General features: G+C 46.7%; 1 protein-coding gene across 1 annotated transcript in view; it reads right to left on the reverse strand.

Moving 5' to 3' along the window:
* LOC130123980 (oxysterol-binding protein-related protein 1-like) overlaps positions 1-23,726 on the reverse strand; it is a 43,600-nt gene that overhangs the window by 12,869 nt on the left and 7,005 nt on the right. Inside the window, 1 exon segment of the mRNA XM_056293325.1 lies at positions 1,335-1,494. Within this exon segment, the coding sequence (XP_056149300.1) occupies positions 1,335-1,494 (160 nt within the window).

Genomic DNA, 23,726 nt, shown 5'->3' on the forward strand with positions numbered 1-23,726 from the left:
TCACATTTTCTTTTTGGTACAATTTATGATTCCATATAATTTTGTTATCCTGTTTCAATGTTGTTTCGTTCTCTCTCTCCGATGTGTGACTAATGTTTTATCTCGTCTGTTCTCCTGTCAGGTGTACATGGTGATGGTGGTCACGGGCTCAGGTCCTGGGCTGTTCCGGTGGCGTCTGGACACTGCTTGGCATCCTTCTCATCATATTCTTCATATATTTTATAATTCCATTATAATTGTGTAATTCTCTTTCAATGTTGTATTGATAAATTGTGTAAACACAACATCATTGCACGTTGTCTGTCTTGGGTGAGAGATCCCTCCTCTGTTGCTCTCCCTGAGCTTTCTTCTTTTTCTTCTCCCTGTTAAAGGTTTTTTTCCGGAGTTGTTCCTTATCTGATGTGAGGGTCAAAGGACAGGATGTTGTGTTGCTGTAAAGCCCCCTGGGGCACCTTTGTAATTTGTGATAATGGGCTATACAAATAAAACAGACTTGACTTAAATGTTGTTTCATGTGATGTTCAACAAATATGGTCTTTAAGGAGGGAGCTAAATTGGGAGAAATTCCTTAGGAAAGAGCAGGAGGCCGGAATGAGATGCTGGAAGTGTTTGCTGCGATACAACTGCACACACACAGTGTGCTTTGACCATCCACAGAGTGAGGTGTGGTAGATGAGTGGACACAGTTCAGGAAACACTGGTTTCGACTAAGATAAATGCAAAATAAATACACTGGTGCATGTAGATCACTTCCTGACTCAGCCAGTTTCGTGGGCTGACACAGGTCTATGAGCAGACTACCATTACAGCAACAACACATTTACTATATCCTTGAGACGAGAGCATGTTGTGACTATGTGACCAGCACCAGACTGGCTCACCTGCACCAAAGCAGCTCCACGGGAAGCAAAACACTCAAACCTACACCCCGGAGCAGTAGTCCCAGGTCCCCCATGTAACGTGTCGACTTCCTCAGAATATAATAACGATAAACTTTATTTATATCACACCTTTCTAAACAACGTTACAAGGTGCCTGACACAACAGGATAAAATAATGCACATAGCCAAGATAAAACAACAAAATACAATAAAAATATAGGACATAATTCCAGATCCGCTCCATGGAACAAGGTAAAACAAGGTCAGGATAAAGTGGCAAGAGCATAATTAAAACGTAGTGAACTAGAGCTGATAAAACAAGGGTTCTGGTAAAAACAATTAAAATTGGGCGAGGAAAAAAAATAAAGAATTAAAAATGTAAAATGATAAAAGTATAAGATAAACGCAGTATGGATCAGCCACTATATGTTGAGTCCCAGACTGGGGTCTGACCTGACACGGCGTCATAGAAGTCATCCTCGTTGAGGGTGGGGGACCTCCCGCCCTTACAGAGGCGTTGCTCAAGTTCGTGGTGCTCAGTTGCCAAGGTGTGCAGGGCTTCCGTTAAAGCCTTGTTCTTCTCAGCCTCCTGCTCTAGCTTCAGGCTCCACACCTGAGACGAGACATGGAAACACACGCGCATCAACACACCTCTTAACAACATACATGAGGGGGAATAGGCTTACATCACAGTAAACCATTCAATATACGTGCACTGACGGGGCCGCGGACTCTTAAGAAAGTTTGACAGATGCACGGAGGTATTGATGGTTTGACACAGAGGTACTGACGGGCCTCTGTAGCTAACATTGTGTCTCTGGTTATTGTGGAAGCTGCGTCTGATGGCAGGTCATTGTTAGAACCCCTGCCTACAGATCCGATTTCCTCCAGTCGGAACCAAACACCCCCCGTCTACAAGAGCTCCGCAGCCCCGGATTGAGTATCCCTTCAGAGCAACCCGATCCAGGCCGCTATGGGACAGGGCAGATCAATGATCCCCACTGTCTGACGCCACTGTTTATGGGTCCTTCAGCAACCCCATAGATTCCCTATGGACCATAGCTGCTAGTGCATAATCACAGAATGCCAGGTCTTGGAGTAATTAGATCATGTTTATAACATGAACATCACTCAAAGACAACGTGAACACATTACCACACATATGGCATTAATGGAAACGTGTTTAAGTAGCCTAAACAGTGTAACTAGAGAAAACATTGGATGCCGTGAGCAAAGACAGTACCTTCGAGGGTTTTTTTTTGTTATCGGAGTCTGCAAAGAGTGGAAAAAAGAAAATATACTGCAGTCACCTTGAGGACGGCAGCAGAGTGACAGAAACAGAAGCCTGTAAATCCTGCTGTTTATCTGAGACAGCAAAGAGAAGCCAATGTCCTCACTTAAAGTAAAGAGGCAAAACGTCCAACTTCATCAATTATCCTCTCTGTAGGATTCAGTTTCTCACTGTCCTGTTTGGGCCTGCTCTCTCTCTCTCGCTCTCTCTCTCTCACACACACACACACACACACACACAAGTATGTGCAAGACATAAGCATATAGTTTTTTCCCCCCTGAGAGTCACAGTAGTTTTTCCTTGAGATAGATCCATTATTCAGGAGCTAAAAGTTACACCTGTGGTTGTTTGAGTTCACTTTCAATCACTTTCATTCTTCTTAAAAGATTTACACCAATCACCCAAAATTTTAAAACCACCTGCCTAATATTGTGTAGGTTCCCCCGTCTGGTCCAGTCCCACAGAAGAGCTGCCGTAGCTCAAATTGCTGAAAAGTTCATGCTGGCTATGATAGACAGGTGTCAGACCACAGTGCACACAGCTTGCTGTGTATGAGGCTGTGTAGGCGCCGACCAGTCAGAGTACCCATGGTGACCCCTGTCCACCGCCGAAAGGGTCTACAACGGGCACGTGAGAGTCAGAACTGGACCATGGTGCAATGGAAGAAAGGGGCCTGGTCTGATGAATCACATTTTCTTTTACTTCATGTGGACGGCCAGGTAGGCGAGAGGCATGGGCACAAGTCCATGAATACTGGGATGGCATCCAGCACTTTACCTGTGCCCCCATCCATAGGATTAGTGGTTGTGTCAGGAAGGGCACGCCATGTAAAATTTTGCCGAATAATTATGCGGATTGACAAGACCATACTGGATTGGTTGGGGCTCCGAGGTTGAAGCATGGGTTGACAGTGACTGCCGTTGGTGCTGTACCCTCAAGCGGTGCCAATGGAAACTATAAAATCGGCTGTGGCGACCCCTGAGAAGCAGGGAACAAGATGAAAGAAGAAGAAGGACGGCTGGGTGCATGTGCGTCATTTACTTGGGGAAGAGATGGCACCAGGATGCACAATGGGAAGAAGGTAAGCCAGTGGAGGCAGTGTTCTGGGCAGTGTTCTGCTGGGAAACCTTGGGCCCTGGCATTCAATCAGATGTTACTTTGACAATTGCCACCTACCTAAACATTGGTGCAGACCAGGTACACCCCTTCATGGCAATGGTATCCCCTGATGTCAGTGGCCTCTCTCAGCAGGATAACGCACCCTGCAAAAATTGTTCAGGAATGGTTTGAGGAACATGACAAAGAAAGTGAAATGTTGCCTTGGCCTCCACATTCCCCAGATCTCAATCTGATTGAGCATCGGTGAGATGTGCTGGAAAAACAAATCCGTTCCATGGAGGCCTCACCTCGCAACTAATGCTGGGACCAGACTGCGCGATATTTTTGTCTTTCACGATGGTCACCATGTCAGATTAGGCAATCATAGTGCCATAAAATCTTGGCCGAGAGACTGGCAAGTATGACCCTGAATAAATCATCATATGGTGCCTTTCACAAGCTTGTGCGAGTTCATAGGTCATCGTAGAGGAGGTTCAAGAAATTGTCAATCATGGCTATGGAAACGCTATGTGTGATACTGGCGGTCTTGTGTTCTGAAATGAAAAAAGAAAGAAAAAACATTGTGGACACTGTTGCGGCGAGTGCTACTGAGGAATGCTAACTTAGCATAGCTTAACACCTACACAGCTGGTTGCTTTAGTGCTTCCGCTACATCTCGCTAACATTTAACCTATCTTTTTTTTGACTCTGTCATGGTACTCCCTCAAGGAAATGTCAAAAACGCAGGGGTATTGTTGCCCCCACTCAAAAACCTTTACTTGGTTTTGTCGTTCCACCTGACAGCAGAAGCAGCATCCCTCTTTCTTTTTGCCATGTTTACATATGTGCACCATAGAGTACTGTCATCCTATTAGTCAATGTCAAGGAACATGTGGGACATGTCAGACTAGGTAGGAAAATGCAAAAAAATTCTGACATGCTAGATTTTTCGTTGGGTTGTCGTGGGGCATCCCAGATGCGACATCACTGTTCTTCAATGATGTCACACTACACGGGGTAAAGACGCCCAATGGTTATTCCCAACATTCATCGGGCCCGATGCTGAAAGATAGTTGACGACCACAAAATTGGGTCAAAATTGGGCTGAAATCATTCCGTTGCCTACCAACATAGGGATTGCCGGTTCGAATCCTTGTTACCTCCAGCTTGGTCGGGTGTCCCTACAGACACATTTGGCCGTGTCTGCGAGTGGGAAGCCGGATGCGGCCGTGTGTCCTGGTCGCTGCACTAGCACCTCCTCTGGTCGGTCGGGGCTCCTGTTTGAGCGGGAGGAGGAACTGGGGGGGGAATAGTGTGATCCTTCCACGCGCTACGTACCCCTGGTGAAACTCCTCACTGTCAGGTGAAAAGAACCAGCTGGCGACTCCACATGTATTGTAGAAAGCATGTGGTCGTCTGCAGCCCTCCCCGGATCGGCAACTGACTTGACTTGACACCTACAGGGGTCTTGTGGAGGCCATGCCTTAACGGATCAGAGCTGTTTTGGTGGCACGGGGGGGACCTACACAATAGTAGGCAGGTGGCTTTAATGTTTTGGCTGATCAGTGTAAATACTAGGGATGTTATAAATCCTGACACCTTGTGTATCCTCCTGGAAAGAAATTACACCCGGATGTTCAGATTTTTTTCCAGTGGTATTCACATGCTTACCTTGATAAGTCAGCTATTTGGGCTATAAAAAGGAGAAAGTTACACCCACCGGCAAGCCTTTTCAAGATTTTTCTTTCTTTAGTAGCCCAACTTTCACTCTTTACAGTACATTTATTTTACAAATTTGATGTTGCTAAAATTCAAGTCATTGCTAAGTAAAACCTCATTAGCTTTGTGTCCTACACTGTTCAATTTCACTACACAGAACCCATGCAGTGTACTACAGATGGAGAGCTGCAAAAACATGGCGAATATTCAACCGCTTCATATGCCTGAAAAAAAAAAACCCCTGAAAAACCCCATGTCCTCAAAAAAGCTGTCCTTGCAAGGCCCCAATCAAATTGAGCATCTTATTTATGTGCAGTGCAAGTATGGTAAATGAGCTCACGGTGCAGAAGCCTTTGCCAAAGTGCCCCATCCTTGGCACTTGGCTGGCGAGCCCATCCGGGAGCAGAACACTTTGTTGTGCAACTGTCCCAGCCAGCTCTCTCTATCCCTGCATCCTCTTGCCTGAAAACACACAGAGCTATTTTAAGCCCTGCTGAGGTTGTATGTGTGGAGCCTGTGAGAGATGCCTCTCCCCAGCCAAGATCCAGAAGGACTGGGCTTTTAGTTTGCATTTTCCTGCTGGGGAAGCAAATCTCAGAGCCAAATGGCTTTATCTAGTTCCATCATGCGCTGCAATGCTGGCTCTACAACATACTGTAAATCAGTGTGTGACAGGTGATAGCTAAACAGTTGGTATCCCCTAGCCAGGCTGCTACACTAAATTGCATTTGTGTTTGTAAAATGTTCATATAGTAAAGGGCAAACATCCATCATAATTAGAGCCCATCCAGAGAGGATCTGAATCTATTTTTTAAAAACAGACATACTTTGAACCCAACAGGGCCCACATCCAGCTGCGTAACGGGTCAGCGCCGGGCCCTGATGCAAGATGTTCAAAGCGGGCCCCAGCCTCATTATCACAATCAGACCTAGCATAACGCAATATCAGTAGCGAATGAAAGCAGTGAAAGCATGCAGTTTTAAAACGGACCAGCAACAGCGAAATACACAGCACAGTTGACGCCTAAATGAAACGACACTTCCATGCCATCGGTGTATGGTGTGTGTGTGTGTGTGTGTGTGTGTGTGTGTGTGTGTGAATCAATTAATTGTAAAGTGCTTTGAGTGGCTGTTGCACCTAGACAAGTGCTATAAAATATGCAACTTGAAAATGAGTCCCAAAAGGCAGAAATTTATATTTGTTTGCCCATAAATAATTACTCCCAATACCACACCGGGGCTCTGAGCCTGCTGAGTGGTGGCTGCTTGGCAACTGGCTCGCCGGTTCCTGAGCCTGCTCCTCCTCCAGCCGGACTGGAGCGCCACGGTCTTTGTGCCGAGGGTGATGGTTGCCTCCTGACACATTAAGCTGGGCTCCCCCAGCGGGTCAGCAGGTCCAGGCCGATGATACACGGGTTCCGGATGTTGGCGAGCCAGAACTCGCATGTCAGCTCCTGGTCTGTCTGGCTCGGACTTGCAGTGATTTCCTCCCTCTCATCCCAGCCTTTTCCCCAGTCACCGTCATCAGCTGGGTGTTGGTTGGGGACCATGCCACTGAGAGTGGGCCGGTGGTGCCTGGGAGGATACCAGGCGGCACCAGAGAACTGGTAGATTCTGTGTCTACCAGGGCCCTGCAGGATCAATCATCGAGTTGGCAGTCCAAATATAGTCCTTTCGTGTGACCTAGGCAGCCAACCAGCGTGCATCAGCCTTATAGGGGGGCTGGGGACTGGAGTGGTGGTCCCTTCACAAGGCCATTCCACCGTCATTTCCCCGCCGGCTGGTTGACCCTGGCTTTTGGCACTGGTGTTGGGCTATGAGTCCAAGCTCGTCACATCGGTAACAGCGGTCAGTTGGCTGGGGTGGACATCATCTGGATGTTGAATGCTGTCGCCAAGACCGCTGTGTTGGAAGCTGGACCTGGTAGACCTTGTCTGCCTGGATTGTGACCCTAATTTTTGTAAGGCACGACTGAAAAAGTGGCTGGCTAAGTTAATGAATTGGCACAAAGCAAATACCATGGGACCAAATAAGAATCCTACAGCTGAGGAAGTCGGCGATATAAAAAGATTGCTCCACTTTCTGACGGAGGAGGTTGCAGCGGTCAGACTACAGCTGAAAAAGGTTTTGGATCTGGTGGAAGAAGTGAAGGTCCTGAGGCTACAACACACTGAGAAGGAAAAGGGGATCATCTTCCTGGAGAACTGGGTGGCCGATTTGGAGCAGTACACGTAAATGAACGACATCATTGTCTCACCTGGAGACTAAACCCCGGTCATACGCCAGGGAAGTCAGGACGTTGGACAGTTGGGGATTCAGCAAGCTGGACTCAAACTCTGTGGAGCAACAGGTGACTGCTTTCCTTCAGTCTAAGGGAACTGAAGTCAACAATAACAACACTGAGGCATGTCACCCTCTCCCTCGGGAAAAAACAAAAGTTATAAACCGGCCATAATGATAAGGTTTTAAAACAGAAGGCGTAAAAATGCACTGCTAAGACAAGGAAAAAAGCCGAAGGGATCAGATGTCTGCTTGAACAAACATCTGACTAAAAGGAATGTGGGCATCATCAAAAAGGCAGGCTCCCTGAGAAAGCGGTCAGCAAACCGCAACATCTTCATAAAATCAAACAGAACACCAGAAGAGGCTGAAGTATTGGTCATCAGATACATGGAGGAATTGGATAAATACCAGAAGAACAACACAAAATGTAATGAAAAGAACAGAGCGACTAAATAAATACACTACATAAAACCATGGCAAAATGTCTTTATGCATGCTCAATAATCTAGGTTAAGAAAATCACAGAAAGTTGAACCAGTTCATCTGGACACAACGCTTATCGAGAGAAATGTTTCATCATCATCTAAGTGACCTCTTCAGTCTCACCTGACTGCAGGTATCCCCACCCTTATAAACGATACAATGACTGCAAGTATCCCCACCCTTATAAACAATACAGTGACTGCAGGTGTCCCCACCCTTATAAACAATACAGTGACTGCAGGTACCCCCACCCTTATAAACAATAGAGTGGCATAACGACCCAAACCAATTACTAGTTTCATATGCAAACTGCCGTGACCATTAACTAGAGCTACAGTGGTAATGTGTAGTATTCACATAGGATTGGGAAATGGCTGCCATCACCGCATTGTAAAATGGTGACAGATGTACTCTTACTCTTGCCATGCCTTGGTCAGGGGCACAGACAGGAGTATTAACCCTAACATGCATGTCTTTTAGATGGTGGGGGAAACTGGAGCACCTGGAAAAAACACACCGCAGACACAGGGAGAACATGCAAACTCCACACAGAGGACGACCTGGGATGACTGACCCCAAGGTTGGAAAAACACGGGGTTTGAACCCAGGACCTTCTTGCTGTGAGGCGACAGCGCTAACCACTGCGCCACCATGCTGCCTTGTGTATATATCGGAAACTTGTTGTATTGTCGTGTTGTTAAGTACACTGAGAGAGAGCCATGAAACCGGAGGCAAATTCCATGTATGTGCAAACCTACATGGCCAATAAACATGATTCTGATCTTGACATGAATATTCACCTTGTCATATTTTGGCATGACAATATTACATATAATAATAGTTATTATAATAATAATTAATAACGCTAACATTAATATTAACATATGATTAATCATAATGATTAATAATAATAATATAATAATAGCATATGCGTGAATGAGAGGGAGGACAGTGGAACGGTAAGGGATGCAAGGAGTAGAGGCGATGAAGGCATATGAGTTTAAATACTTGGGGTCAGTAACGGGGAGTGCAGAAGAGAGTGCAGGCAGGGTGGAGTGGGTGGAGAAGAGCGTCAGGAGTGATTTGTGACAGAAGGGTACCAGAAAGAGTTAAAGGGAAGGTTTACAAGATGGTTGTGAGACCAGCTATGTTATATGGTTTGGAGACAGTAGCACTGATTAAAAGATGGGAGGTGGAGCTGGAGGTAGCAGAGTTGAAGATGATAAGATTTTCATTGGGAGTGATGAAGGAGGACAGGATTAGGAATGAGCATATTAGAGGGACCGCTCAGGTTGGATGGTTTGGAGACAAAGCAAGAAAGGCAAGACTGAGATGGTTTGGACATGTGTGGAGGAGAGATGCTGGGTATATTGGGAGAAGGATGCTGAATATGGAGCTGCCAGGGAAGAGGAGAAGAGGAAGACCAAAGAGGAGGTTTATGGATGTGGTGAGGGAGGACATGCAGGTGGCTGGTGTGACAGAGGACAGGAGACCCCTAACGGGAGCAGCCGAAAGTAGTTGTAGTAGAGATAGAGTGAGATACAGAGAAATTTAGAAAAAAATAAAAATAATATATATATATATAATCCACTGAGTCAAGTAAATTCTTTATGAGACAGTACAAGCCTGTTTCATGCCATAAGCAATCATCAGCTGTCAATAAAGCTACATGGGAAAAAAACATACCGTTTACTGTCTTGTCATGCACATCACGTGCACAACGTCCAATGGGGAAGGGAGAGGTGCCTATATTCAAAAACACATACAATGATTGCTTATGGCATGAAACAGGCTTGTTCCGTCTCATAAAGAATTTACTTGACTCACAGGCATATATATATATATATATATAGACAGAGAGAGAGAGAGAGAGAGAGAGACACACCTTTAATGTTCCAATTCTTCAGTCACATCAAGATAACATCAACACAGATACTCATATACATAGTGGAAAAACACAACAATTGCCATACACAGTAAAAACAAAAGGATACACCTTCCCCCCATTTCCCCTTTTTTCAAAGATTAAGAATAAGCACTTGGTCTTCCACTGTGCACAGCACATCCCCATGTCCCCACATAGAAATAAATCCTTCCAGGTTTGAACTAAGTTTGAAAAACATGAACTCTATTTTAGCTGAGCAGCCACTAGACCCCTGAAGATGAGCATGGCGTCTGTGGACCCTGTGCCTTTCATCTTGTTCTGTCTGCTAAGCCAAATGCTCATTTTCACCTGTCCTATCAAAAAATTAACCAAGGTGACACGTATGCACTGTGCTGCCATGTACCTCGGACCAAAGACAAACAGGCTGTCTGCAAGAACCTCTCCTAAACCTCTGAGCCACCGCTGCAGTACAGAGAAAAGAGGGCCCAACCTGGGACATCTAAGCCATAAGTGCTGTAGGGTTTCCTCATCATTGCAGAAAGAGCATTCACTCCCTACCCTAGGATCAAAGTGTGCCACATGTCTGTTCGTAGCCACAGCCCCGTGTACCACCCTCCACTGTAGATCTGCAGTGCGTTTCTCAATGGGGGGTTTGTACAGGGACCTCCAGCTGCCCCTGGGGGATGAGCCTGGTGCCAACAAACTCAACCACCTCGACTCCTGCACGCCGGGTAGTGATGTTCTGTTGAGAACCTTTACAGTGACTGCGTACAAGGCCTTCTGTGATGTACTTGAGAGGTCATGTAGTTCCGGCGTTTTGAAGGACAGAATGGCCCTTCACTTCTTCCTGCTCCTCCACTGCTGCACGGACTGACAAAGATGGAAAGACAGGCAGCATAGCTGGCTGATCCTCTCCACACTCCGCTCCTAGTGCCTCCCCGAAGAAGCCAGGAAGTGCACTGATCACTTCTCCCAACAATCTCTCCATCAAACGAAGAGACTTAAAGCCAGTCTCTTGGCTCAAAATGCCCGCCGTCTTCCACTGTCCTCCTGATCTGAGACACGCTAATTTCGTAAGTCCAGCTCTTATTAGGGATCTCTGTACACTTATGGAGCTGAGCATCCTGCAGTGTATCAGTGGGTTATGGAACAGTGGTTCCTCCCCTACACTGCCATAGAGCTGGGAGTAGTCCCTGTTGGTGCGCAAGACCGTTCCCCAAGCGCGGAGAACAGATTGATAGAAGGGTGTTGTCGTGAAATCCATGCCAGCCAGGTCCAGAAGGAACAGGTGCTTGTCATAGTTCAGGTTCATGACCCTCCGAAGCAACACAGACGCTGTTTCACTCCAAAGTCGCTGGTCATGGTATAAAAGGCACTGCACAGTTTGAAGGCGAAAGGCCATGATGCGACTGCGGAGGTCAATCAGGCCCTGGCCTCCTTCTAGCACTGGTAGGAACAGTACAGCAGACTTGGTCCAGTGAAAGCCTCCCCAAAAGAAGTCCACCAGCGTCTTCTGTACTTCCTGTATGAGCGTGTCCGGAGGTTCTACAACTGTAAACCGGTGCCAGAACATCGAGGCAATCAAGTTGTTAACAATCAAGACTCTCCCCCTATAGGACAACTGAGGCTGGATCCAAGACCATCTAGACAATCGGGCACTGACCTTTTCAGTTAAACCCTCCCAGTTTTTGCTCAGGAAGCGGTCACTGCCTGGAAAGACACCTAGGCATTTTATCCCTTCTATATTCCACTGCAGCCCCGCTGGTAATGTCGGCTTTTCTCTATTGTTCCACTCCCCCAGCAAGAGACCCTCGGATTTTGACCAATTGACTTTTGCAGAGGAAGCTTGTTCGTATAAGGCCAATTTCTGCTTGAGAAATTGTACATCGTTTTGGGTTGTTATGAAAACCGTGACATCGTCAGCGTATGCTGATAAGCTAACTGCAGTGGTGATCTTCCCTGAAAAGGTTGGCCCTGGGAGACCCTGCCTGAGCTGAAATAAAAGTGTTTTAATGGCCAGGGAGTACAGCATCCCAGATAAGGGACAACCCTGTCTTATACCTCTCTTAACAGAGACAGGTCGGCTGAGTCCACCTCCAACCTTCAACAGAACACTGGCTCCGGAATACAACAACTTGATCCAGTTAACAAATGTATCCCCAAAACCAAAACCTTTAAGTGTTTTGAACAGATAGCAATGATCAATCCTGTCAAAAGCCTTCTCTTGAACTAAGGAAAGTAGGCCAACATTCAGCTCCTGGAGCTTAGATATGGCAATAATGTCGCGTATCAAAAAAAGATTATCCTTAATTGCACGGTCAGGAACACAGTACGTCTGGCTGTAATGTACAACTGTGTCCATACACTGTTTGAGTCTATTTGAAAGACATTTTGCAATGATCTTACAGTCCGTACACAACAATGAAACTGGCCTCCAGTTTTTCAGTAGCCAAGATCTCCCTTTTTTGGTAGCAGTGTCAGGACAGCCCATCTACAACTCAAAGGTAGACTCCCAGAGTTCAAACATTCTTTAAAAACATCGTGTAAGTCTCGTCCAATTAGAGTCCAAAACGTCTTGTAGAACTCTGAAGGAAGTCCATCAACTCCAGAGGCTTTGCCACAGCTGAGCTGCTGAACCGCCACTGATATCTCATCAAAGGAGATGGGGGACTCCAGTGAAGTCACCTGTGTTTCACCCAGCTGAGGCAGTCCCTCCAGTATCTCCTCCACACAGCCAGAGTCACAGGTCTCCGCGCTGAACAGGCTACTGTAGAAGTCTATGGCCAACTTCCTCATCTCTGATGGATCAGCTGTAACTGCCCCACTGGGAAGTTTGAGGTGCATCATCACATTGCTCTTTCTAATTTTCCTCTCGAGTTTAAAGAAAAAAGAAGTTGGAGCATCTATGTCTTTGATGGTGGCAATTCTGGTTCTGATTAAAGCACCCTTTGATCTCTCATGTAGGAACCTACCTAAAGCCTTCCTCCTACTTTCCCAAGTGCTGCTGTTGCCATCATGTCCAATAATTACTTCGCCTTCTAATATCCTAATTTCTCTCTCTAATTCGTCAAGACAGAGTTTCTCCACACCGAGAGTGTGTTGTTTGTATTGCGGACATAAAATCTTAATTTGTGTTTTTCCTACCTCCCACCATCGAGCTAAGCTCTCAAAATCCTTCCTCCTCAGCCTCCAATGATTCCAGAAGTCAGAGAAGAACTGACAGAAGGCTTTATCCTGCGTTAGCCGCACATCGAAGTGCCAGTGGGAACAGTGTCAAAATTGAACTTGTAAAGAAAAATTTGCCACTACTAAATGGTGATCTGAAAATCCCACAAGTGATATCGTGGACTTAATCAACCTGTTGCTGTATGTTTGGTTGAGGTAAATCCTGTCCATCCTGGCTGCCCTAAAACTACCCTCTGCAGCTTTTACCCATGTGTACTGCCTAGCTGTTGGATTAAGTGTCCTCCAAACATCCATAAGGTCGTTTAATGCAACCACAGCGGACAGAAAAGAAGCTGACGGTGGATGGGGCTCTTCTGAGTTTCTGTCAACTGTAGGGTGTGTAGTACAATTCCAGTCTCCTCCCACCACTATGATTGAGCCACTATTAAATTGTTTGAGATTATCCCTCAGTTTGCTAAACAACCTCAAGCGATCAGTGCCTGTATTATAAGCATACACATTTATATACACAAAAGGTATTTCTTGGATTGTTGCCTGAACTACCTGGATTTTGCCCTGCTCCACTTCACATGTCAAAACATTTGTTAAAAGGAGGTGCTGCGAGAAAAGAACAGCTACACCTGCACTAAAGTTGGTACCATGGCTCAAAAAAAGCCTGGCCTGCCCAACTCATTCCCCACTCTATCTCGTTGTCAACAGAGCTATGCGTTTCCTGTAGGAAGAGCACATCTATGTTCTTAGCTCTAATCAGCTCAGCTACCACACCTCGCTTAACTCTATCCCATCCTCCGTTAATATTTAGACTCCCTACTCGCAAACCGTCCATTAAAAGAAGAGAGAAAAGGAAGGATAAGACAGTGAAACCTTTCCAAGAGAGAAAAAAACACCTTTTGTGTATCACATATATTTCCGTTTTGTACATGTAAAGGAACATTTCCTCGCTTTTCTTTCCTGAGTTTCGTCAGAATCTTCTTCAGATGAAACCTCTTCTGTTTACTGAGCTCTTCATATCCAGCTGTTTTTCTAATTTTCATAAGAGTTAACAAACCTGTCCAAATCTGAGAAGAAATCTGATACATCCACAGACTGTCTGCCATAGGTTTCGTCAAGGAAATCATTAATCTCTTTCAATGAGTATGACTGCTGATCAACTTGTGACACAATATCAGCAAACTGAGATAGGCCATCATCCTCTAACATGTCCTCATCTTCATTTCCAGCGTTTTCACAGTGTGAATCAAATGCAGGAACCTGACTCTCAGCCTTGGCTGGGTGACTGTCTCCCGCTGGTTCTGTCTGTCCTTCGTCTCTGCATACATCCGCATCCTGTGTTTCAGTACCACTCAGGTTACCATCACTTACAGTATTGCTGTCCTGCTCAGTTGTTACATTTCCTTCCGTACCAGGTTGCGGATCACCGGTTGCGGTATCTCCTGCTGCCTGCTGCGCTGTTTGCGGGCTACCGCCCTCAGCGGCGCCGTCAGGCTGATGCTCGCCCATACTGCTGCCCGCTGTGGGCTCCCTGTGCGGGCAGGATGAGCGTTTGTGGCCGACATCGCCGCACTCAAAGCACTTCATGCTGCCAGAACTCGCGTACAAAGTGTAGAAGCCGTGTTCGTATTTGACCTTAAATGACACTTGTAGATGTTCCGAGGGATCATTTAAATACATGAAGGCCTGTCTCCGCAGGGAGTTAACATGCTGCAGTCTGGCGTCGCCACAACCCAGACGGACTGTTCTGAACCCGCCAGCAAACTTCCCGAAACGACCCAGTTCTTTCTCAATGAGCTCGTTCGGGATAAACGGAGGTACGCCTGACACGGTAACACGTGTCGACGGCACAAACAATGGCGAGACGGCTACAAACAAATCGTCCAGCACCAGGCCCCTCTCTCCAACAGGTGGACTAAACGCTCCTCTCGGAGAAAAGCCACCACGGCTTTATTCATCCGAGAGCCGTAGGTGATGTTCTCATAACCGACCTGTTCTCCTGCAGCCAGGAGAACCTGTTCCACAGTGTACCGCGGGTCGACCACGACTGTAACCCCGTGTCTGATAGACAGGGGAGGCGAGCCCTCACCGGGGAGGGGCACCATATTGCACACTACCAAACTCCCACCAGCTACTCCAGTCACTTTCCAACAACCAACGACATAGTAAAATTAAACTTCCCTCACCTTATCATGTAGAGAAGAAAAGTGAAAGCAGAAGAGAACACGTGAATTAATCAAAAAACACGCTCAAGCTCATTCAACGCCCTCACTCACGCTGACGCACCCAACCTTCCCGCATGTAGTGCAGAGAGAGAGAGAGAGGGGGGGTGGCTAGCGATAGATATATAGAGCTAGAGATAGTTAGAGATCATGGAGATAGAGAGGTAGTCTAATAGTACTCTAATAATACTGGTATTGTTACCAACTTACTCTTTTATACCGAGCATGTCACTGCATGGCATACAGCCATATCAAAGCACTACAGCTTCAACTCCAAGAGGGATATGCAAGGGGAGACAAATTCAGAACTTTGAGGATGAAGACAAGGCCCAAGAGAGAAGGCTCCTGACTCAACTTCTACAAAAATGGTAGTCATGATCCAAGGTAATGAAGCGGCCCTTGGTTCCTTTGGACAGGACTTTTCCACTCTGGCGGGAAATGGCAGCATCGAAAAAGAATACAGGAAGCATTCTGAGCTCTCCCATCACCACAGGCACTCCAATAGCTGACAGCCAGGTCCACAGCACTGCTCAAAGCTCCCCCATGCCTGGCTGTGATAACCAGCATCCAGAACACCACACTGTAAGCCTCCTGAGAGACAGACTGGCTCTACTAGCAGTGGAACTCACTGAGCTGAGAGAACAGCTGCTCCCCACCAGCACCACACCACACCCTGACCTCCAGGAACAACTCGGCCAGTGTAAGCCTGCAGAAGGACAATCAGGTCCTCACCATAGAGCTGAGGGAAACAAAGAACACCACGAAAAGCGAAATAGAACAGGTCAGAGACAAGATGACTAGTTGCCAACAGACATGGGTGCAAGTCCATGAATACTGGGATGGCATCCAGCGATTTACCTGTGCCCCTGTCCATAGGATTAGTGGTTGTGTCAGGAAGGGCATCTGATGTAAAATTTTGTCAAATCGTTATGCGGATTTACAAGACCATACCGGATGAGCCAAGGCTCCATATGGGATCAGCTGAGGCCTGGGTAAACAACGGCCGCCATTGGTGCTGTGCCCTCACAGGGTACCGATGGTAACCCCTGAGAAACAGGGAACAAACTGAAAGAAGACGAGACAAGATGATTAGATTGTCAACCATCACGTTAGAGCTGCAGCACAGAAAACAGATTGTAGAGATGTCTACCAATACAGAAGAGCCACAACCCCTCAACCCCCAACCCTTCCATCACAGAGCCCCCACCAATCAGCGAGGATATAGCAAAAAGGCTCTCAAGCCCCAAAGCATCTCACACCGTGAGCCCATCACACTGAAAAAAGACACTGAAGTTGTTATCCTTATTAATTCGAATGGCAAGTTCGTTCAAAAACAAAAACTCTTCCCAACATGAAAGTGTCAAAGATCTGGTGCCCCACAACAACAGAGGATAAGATCTGGTGCCTCACAACAACAGAAGATCTACTACTTTCGGCTGCTCCCGTTAGGGGTCGCCACAGCGGATCATCCATTTCCATCTCTTCCTGTCCTCTGCATCTTCCTCAGTCACACCAGCCACCTGCATGTCTTCCCTCACCACATCCATAAACCTCCTCTTTGGCCTTCCTCTTCTCCTCTTCCCTGGCAGCTCCATATTCAGCATCCTTCTCCCAATATACCCAGCATCTCTCCTCCACACATGTCCAAACCATCTCAATCTTGCGTCTCTTGCTTTGTCTCCAAACTGTCCAACCTGAGCTGTCCCTCTAATCGTTCCTAATCCTGTCCATCTTCTTCACTCCCAGTGAAAATCTTAGCATCTTCAACTCTGCCACCTCCAGCTCCGCCTCCTGTCTTTTCATCAGTGCCCCTGTCTCCAAACCATATAACATAGCTGGTCTCACAACCATCTTGTAAACCTCCCCTTTAACTCTTGCTGGTACCCTTCTGTCACACATCACTCCTGACACTCTTCTCCACCCACTCCACCCTGCCTGCACTCTCTTCTTCACCTCTCTCCTGCACTCCCCGTTACTTTGGACGGTTGACCCCAAGTATTTAAACTCATACTCCTTCGTCACCTCCACTCCTTGCATCCTCACCATTCCACTGTCCTCCTTCTCATTCACGCATAGGTATTTCATCTTGCTCCTACTGACTTTCACTCCTCTTCTCTCCAGTGCATACCTCCACCTCTCCAGGCTCTCCTCAACCTGCACCCTACTCTCACGACAGATCACAATGTCATCCGTGAACATCATAGTTCACGGAGACTCCTGCCTGATCTCGTCTGTCAATCTGTCCATCACCATTGCAATCAAGAAAGGGCTCAGAGCCGATCCTTGATGTAATCCCACCTCCACCTTGAATCCATCTGTCATTCCAATTGCACACCTCACCACTGTTACACTGCCCTCATACATATCCTGCACCACTCCTACATACTTCTCTGCAACTCCCGACTTCCTCATATAATACTGCACTTCCTCTCTCGGCACCCACAACAACAGAGGATACACTCCTCCAAATCCTTTCCCACCCTGAGTTTGGCACACCAGGCCATATTCTAATCCACATTGGCACCAACAACCTGCAGGAGGAACAGGAAAAGGTTGGTAGTCCGGTCATCAGAATAGCAGAGAAAGCATGTTTCCTTCCCAGACTCACATCACCATCTCTACCCTGCTACCCTGCAGAGACTTTCACCCTAAGACCATCAATAGGGTGAACACTGACATCACCAGATGGTGTGCCTCACTTCCTAATGTGCACTTTGCACATCACCCATCCGTAACTCCTGAGCACCTGTATGACCACCCCAGCTTAAAGCAGGCAGCGGGCATGTTTACCAAAACACTGAAGAATGTGGCATTGGGCTGTCAAAGCCTCCATGTCACTGGAGCCAGAGGACCTCCTGGGGGCCCCTACTATGCCTCAGACCCCATTAGGAGCCAAATACCTCCCAGACATCCACCCAGACCCAGCTTACCCCCCCCCCCCCAGAACATCACCACCTCCAGCAGTACAGACAGACAGACTGGTCCTGGCTACTACCCCCCCCCCCACACACACACACACCAAACCAGATAATACCAGAACCAAGAGCCTAGCTCTCAGCCCCTGCCCAGCCCCAGCAACAGCATGCAGAACCACACCAGGTCCCACGCAGCTATGCAGAGGCCTTACAAGGATGAGTGGACTCTGAAGGAATGAGTAAGATTAAACACCTTCTCCAGTACATCAGCACTAAAATGAACTAGTGCCACAATGAAACAAACACGCATGCACACTTACACACTCTACAGTATTTATACAGTTCAATGGTCGTACCTCTCTTGACAATCCAATAGTTACTGTTTTATCCATTTTACCTGTGCCATCTCTCTTTTGTAATGAAATCCCTTTCAGTATGCATGTGGAATATCCAGGGCTGAAGATTTTAGCCCCGGAACTCAAAACAAACCTAAAGATGTCGACAACATCATTCTACAGGAGACATGGTGTAAAGCTGACACTGTCACCACTGTCCTAACAGTTATAGAGAAATAACAGTACCATCTCAGAAACACAGCAACACCAAGAGGTAGGGAATCTGGAAGATTAAGCATTTGGCACAAATCTGATCTACATAATCAAATTGACCTCCTAAAAATGGGTAACTATTACACATGGTTAAAATTAAAGAGCTCCTATTAACAGAAAAGGACTTATCTGCGCATTACATATCCCTCCTCCTCCGAATCCTCCTCCTTCTCAGAGGACATCTTCCCCACCCTTGAGACAGAGACATGCCATTTCCAGGCCCAGGGAAATGTGCTCATATGTGGGGACACAAACACACACACAGGAACACTTGCTGACCTCACAGAGCCACAGGGCGACGTTTACATCTCCAATGAAAAATATCTCTCACCCTTTCACTCTCCCCCACAGGAACAATAGTGACCAGGTCATCAACAAGAGCAGAAGAGACCTCCTGCAGCTCTGTCAGAGCCTCAGTCTGTACTTTGTCAATGATAGGATAGGGGGCGACAGCCTGGGTAGATTCACCTACTGTTCACCTCTTGGCCGCAGTACTGTAGATTATATAAGCACTAGGGCTGTGTCGAATACCTCTCTTTTGGGCTCGGAAGCTTCGGTAGGAATCAACAGCAAAGACTCAAAGCTTCAGTGGGAGGGTGTCAACCAGATATTTCTCCATTGGCTGAGATGGGGGTGGCACGGTGGCGCAGTGGTTAGCGCAGTCGCCTCACAGCAAGAAGGTCCTGGGTTCGAGCCCTGGGGTAGTCCAAACTTGGGGTCATCCTGGGTCATCCTCTGTGTGGAGTTTGCATGTTCGCCCCGTGTCTGTGTGGGTTTCCTCCGGGTGCTCCGGTTTCCTCCCACAGTCCAAAGACATGTAGGTCAGGTGAATCAGCCGTACTAAATTGTCCCTAGGTGTGAATGTGTACGTGTGTCGGACCTGTGATGGCCTGGCAGCCTGTCCAGGGTGTCTCCCCACCTCCCGCCCAATGACTGCTGGGATAGGCTCCAGAATCCCCACGACCCTGAGAGCAGGATAAGCGGTTTGGCTAATGGATGGATGGCTGGCTGGCTGAGATGGACAGCACAGCGGTGCAACATGTGTCTTTCAGTTTAATTAAAGATATCATTTGTTAAGGATTCTGTTATTCTACAGTATTGTTGATTGTATTGTTATTTATTAATAAAAAACATTTTCCAAAAGGTTTTGTGTGTTTTATGCATGCTTGTAATCTAGTCATATCAGCTCGAAGTGATTCAATAGCACTGAGAACAGTATTGTCTGAGGCGGTGGAGTTAGCGTCATCGTTGTTAGCCTTCGTGTTAGCACCCTTAACACGTGCAGTAGGCATAGTGCGTAGTTATAATGTAGTACTCAAAAAGACGTAGTAGTAAAAAAATATACTTCCAGAACAATCATTTTTTCCCAATGGAACAAAATGGGCGACGTAGATACAAAAGCAACTTTGTTTTATCGAATTATTGAACAATTGGCAGGGAGCTCTAAAGTCTTCCACCTACCCACTCACCACGCCACCAGGTCTCCCCTATCCTCTTAGCAGTGCTGACTATATCTCACATACTATCAAATTCTCTCACACTTTCATAGTGTGTGAGAGAGGGTATGCTAGTGCGTGAGAGAGTTTTACGTCTGCAGTTTCTCATTGGCTTATAATATTGCTGGTTAATTCCACCGTTCCTGATTGGCTTAAATTATTTTCATTCGTAATGCCCTCCCTAATCCCCCTACCCCGTGGTTCATTCAAAATGGCTGGTGAACAGCGAGTTAGGAAATGCTATTCAGCTGCTGTCCAACGTTTTAGATTCATCACAAGAGATGAGGGGGGTGTCCAATGAGGCAACCTGAGCCCAGTGAGCAACATCATCATATGACAGATTGTATCGGGGGTGACCAGCATGTCCATTGCCAACTGTTGGAGGGAGAGAGGAAAACCAGGAGAGGTCTCTGAAAAGCTGCTCTCTCTCCATCTTCAGTGAATATGGAACAAAAACACATGCATACTCTCTCTAGTGTTACCTTCACAGTCCCATCTTACTGGATCCTGGGAGTTTAAAGAAGAAATCCTCCTTGTTTGGTCTTCAAGTTCCCTGTACAGTCTTCCCAAAGCCATGGGGTCTGATCCCATGCTAATCCTGTGTTCCTCTGACTGTCTTGAAGACATTATAAGGCATTGTGAGAAAAATGTTTATTTCCCTTCACCTGAACTAGCCACCTAACTTGCAAAACAAATAAATGGATAACACGTTCTTATTTCCCTCGCCAATGCTATCTGTAGCAGATGTAGGTTAGGACATTCAAGACCTGAACTGTGCCTGCATACTCTGAGTGAGCCAATGAGAAGTAGAAAAATTGACTGACAATATTTCCAGCCAATCAAAAAATGCTAAGAGCACACAATCAAACTCTCTCACACACTACAAAACTGAGATGTTTGATAGTGCGTGAGAGAGGTTGAGAGAGAGGGTTTGATAGTGTAGCTGAGAATTATGGCCTACACCGCCTCTCATACATATGCATGCTGGGGGCTGGGGGGGTCACTGCAGGAGTAAAGACAGCATTTAAACTGTGCTCAGTGTGAAATGCTAACAGATGCTAGTGATCTGTGTTAGACCAGGTGTGGGGGGGCCGTCTGCACTTTTTATTCCCTGTGGCTTCAGACGGACATTTGCTGCCGCATTTTCCTGCAGACTAACTGTTTACGACCTGCTTCAGCAGAAGAAGAAAAGAAAACAAAACAAACAATGCTATGTGCCACAACTCTGGATTTGATGACAGCACAAAGTGACAGATGTTCTTACATGTGTCACCATTAAGTGGCTGCATGATCTAAGACTGCATTTCTTTTCTTGACAGGTGCGACAGCCTTCCTGATGAAAACCACAGAGAACGGTAAAGGTCAAATCTGTGTTTTGTGTACTACAAGAGTTTGTTTGTGCAACTCCCACGAACTCAAAAAGGGCTTCTGGCCAACGAGGCCCATTTAGAATTTACCCATGATGATCTTTGACAATCATCTTATTTTTTTTTTTTGATTTCTCCCCAATTGTACTTGGCCAGTGACCCCATTTTCCGAGCTGTCTCGGTCTCTGCTCCACCCCCCCTCCTCCCTGAACAGGCGCCGCGACCGACCAGAGGACGTGCTAGTTCAGCGACCAGGACACATACCCACAGTCGGCTTCCCACCCGCAGACATGGCCAATTGTGTCTGTATGGTTTGCCCGACCAAGCTGGAGGTAACATGGTAGATGTGTCAGGTGTCCAGGTAGCATAGCAGTTGCCTACCAACACGGGGGTCGCCGGTTCGAATCCCCGTGTTACCTTCGGCTTGGTCAGGCGTCCCTGCAGATACAACTGGCCGTGTCTGTGGGTGGGAAGCCGGATGTGGGTATGTGTCCTGGTTGCTGCACTAGCGCCTCCTCTGGTTGATCGGGGCGCTTGTTCGGGGGGGGTGGGACTGGGGGGGAATAGCATGATCCTCCCACACGCTACGCTCCCCTGGTGAAACTCCTCACTGTCAGGTGAAAAGAAGCAGCTGGCGACTCTACATGTATCGGAGGAGGCATGTGGTAGTCTGCAGCCCTCCCCGAATCAGCAGAGGGGGCGGAGCAGCAACCGGGACGGCCCAGAAGAGTGGGGTAATTGGCCAAGTACAATTAGGAAGAAACATTTTTTTTAAAAAAAGAAAAAAGTAGCTGCGGCTTGCTGGCTGGCAATCCCGAGCCCTGCAACTGGTTTAGTGGGTCAGACCACATCCATTCTGTTTAGGGACATGGTTTTAATTGCGGTAAAACTCTCCCTGTTACGAGTCACGCTTCCCCATCACACAAGATGTCAGAGCACAAAAACGGCACAACTTGGTGTTATACAATGCAGGAACGTACGAGAGGAGAGGAGAGGAGAGGAGAGGTGTGACTATCTGTTGGCACACTAGGATGGAGGGATTAGGGTTAATACTGTCTACCGAGCCACTCAGCAATCTGCAGGTATTATAGTACGTTAATAAGCATGGCGCTGCAGCCATTATGCTCGATAAGATGGGTCCTTCTCATCACATTACCTAGTGTCTCTGCAACATACTTAACATGTCCATCCATCTGTGTACTTTGATATTCCCTCTGCATTTTAAGTTAAAAAGCCTCCAACCAACGACACATCCCTTTTCTTTGTTATCCCTCGTGAGAGGGCAACAGCTGTTGTGAGTCCATACTTCAAGCGTGACACCCATCGAGGTGTGAAAAGACAACCCCACCCGCACCTGGACACTGTTGGACACGTGTCCACAAGTCCAGCTTGCCATGTTAAACAGCATCAGGTGTATCCAGAATATATGCAGAATAGTTGACTTAAGAACTAAGGCCATGAGTATCACAAAGAGGGTCATCCTGAACCCTGCGTAAACCCAGTCAAAGTTCTCCATCTAATAGTTCTCAGTAGACACCCTGTTAGATAGTCCTGTACCATCCTTTGACAGACAGCTGTAAAGTGATTTGTTAGTATGTGGAAAAATAACATCTCTCATCTTATAGGTTCTGGTATTTATGTATATTAAACGAAACACATACACTTGTGTGTTGCAAAAATGACACTCAGCAAATGACAAGAGCGTTCTTGACTTGAATTCTTACCTTTTTAAAATACACATGTATTCTAACTGATATGGTGTTCCGTGCTTTTAACACTCCCTCTGATATCAAAGCAGGTTGAATCAGTTCATCTGGACACAACCTGTACTGACAGAGCATTTCATCACTCACCGAGGTGACATCTTCAGTCTGAACTGACTGCAGGTATCCCACCATTATAAACCATACAGCACAACACAGTGGCATAACCACCCAAACCAACCACCGGTTCCATGATCAAATATGGGTGTGACCATTGATCATGTGTACTATTCACAGAGGATTAGGGATTGTTGCAATCATAGCATTGCAAAATGGTGACAGATGTACAACGACTGAAACCAATGACCAGTTTCATGATCAAATATGGGCGTGACCATTAACTGGATTTACAATGATCATGTGTAGGGTTGGGGAATAGCTGCAATCAAAGCGCAGATTGCAACAACCCCTAATCCTCGGTGAATAGTACACATGGTCAATGGTCACACCCATATTTGCATATGAAACTGGTCGTTGGTTTGGGTCGTTATGTCACTGTATTGTTTATAAGGGTGGGGACACCTGCTGTCAGCTGAGA

Source organism: Lampris incognitus, chromosome 14, assembly GCF_029633865.1.
Source record: "Lampris incognitus isolate fLamInc1 chromosome 14, fLamInc1.hap2, whole genome shotgun sequence".
Lineage (NCBI taxonomy): Eukaryota > Metazoa > Chordata > Actinopteri > Lampriformes > Lampridae > Lampris > Lampris incognitus.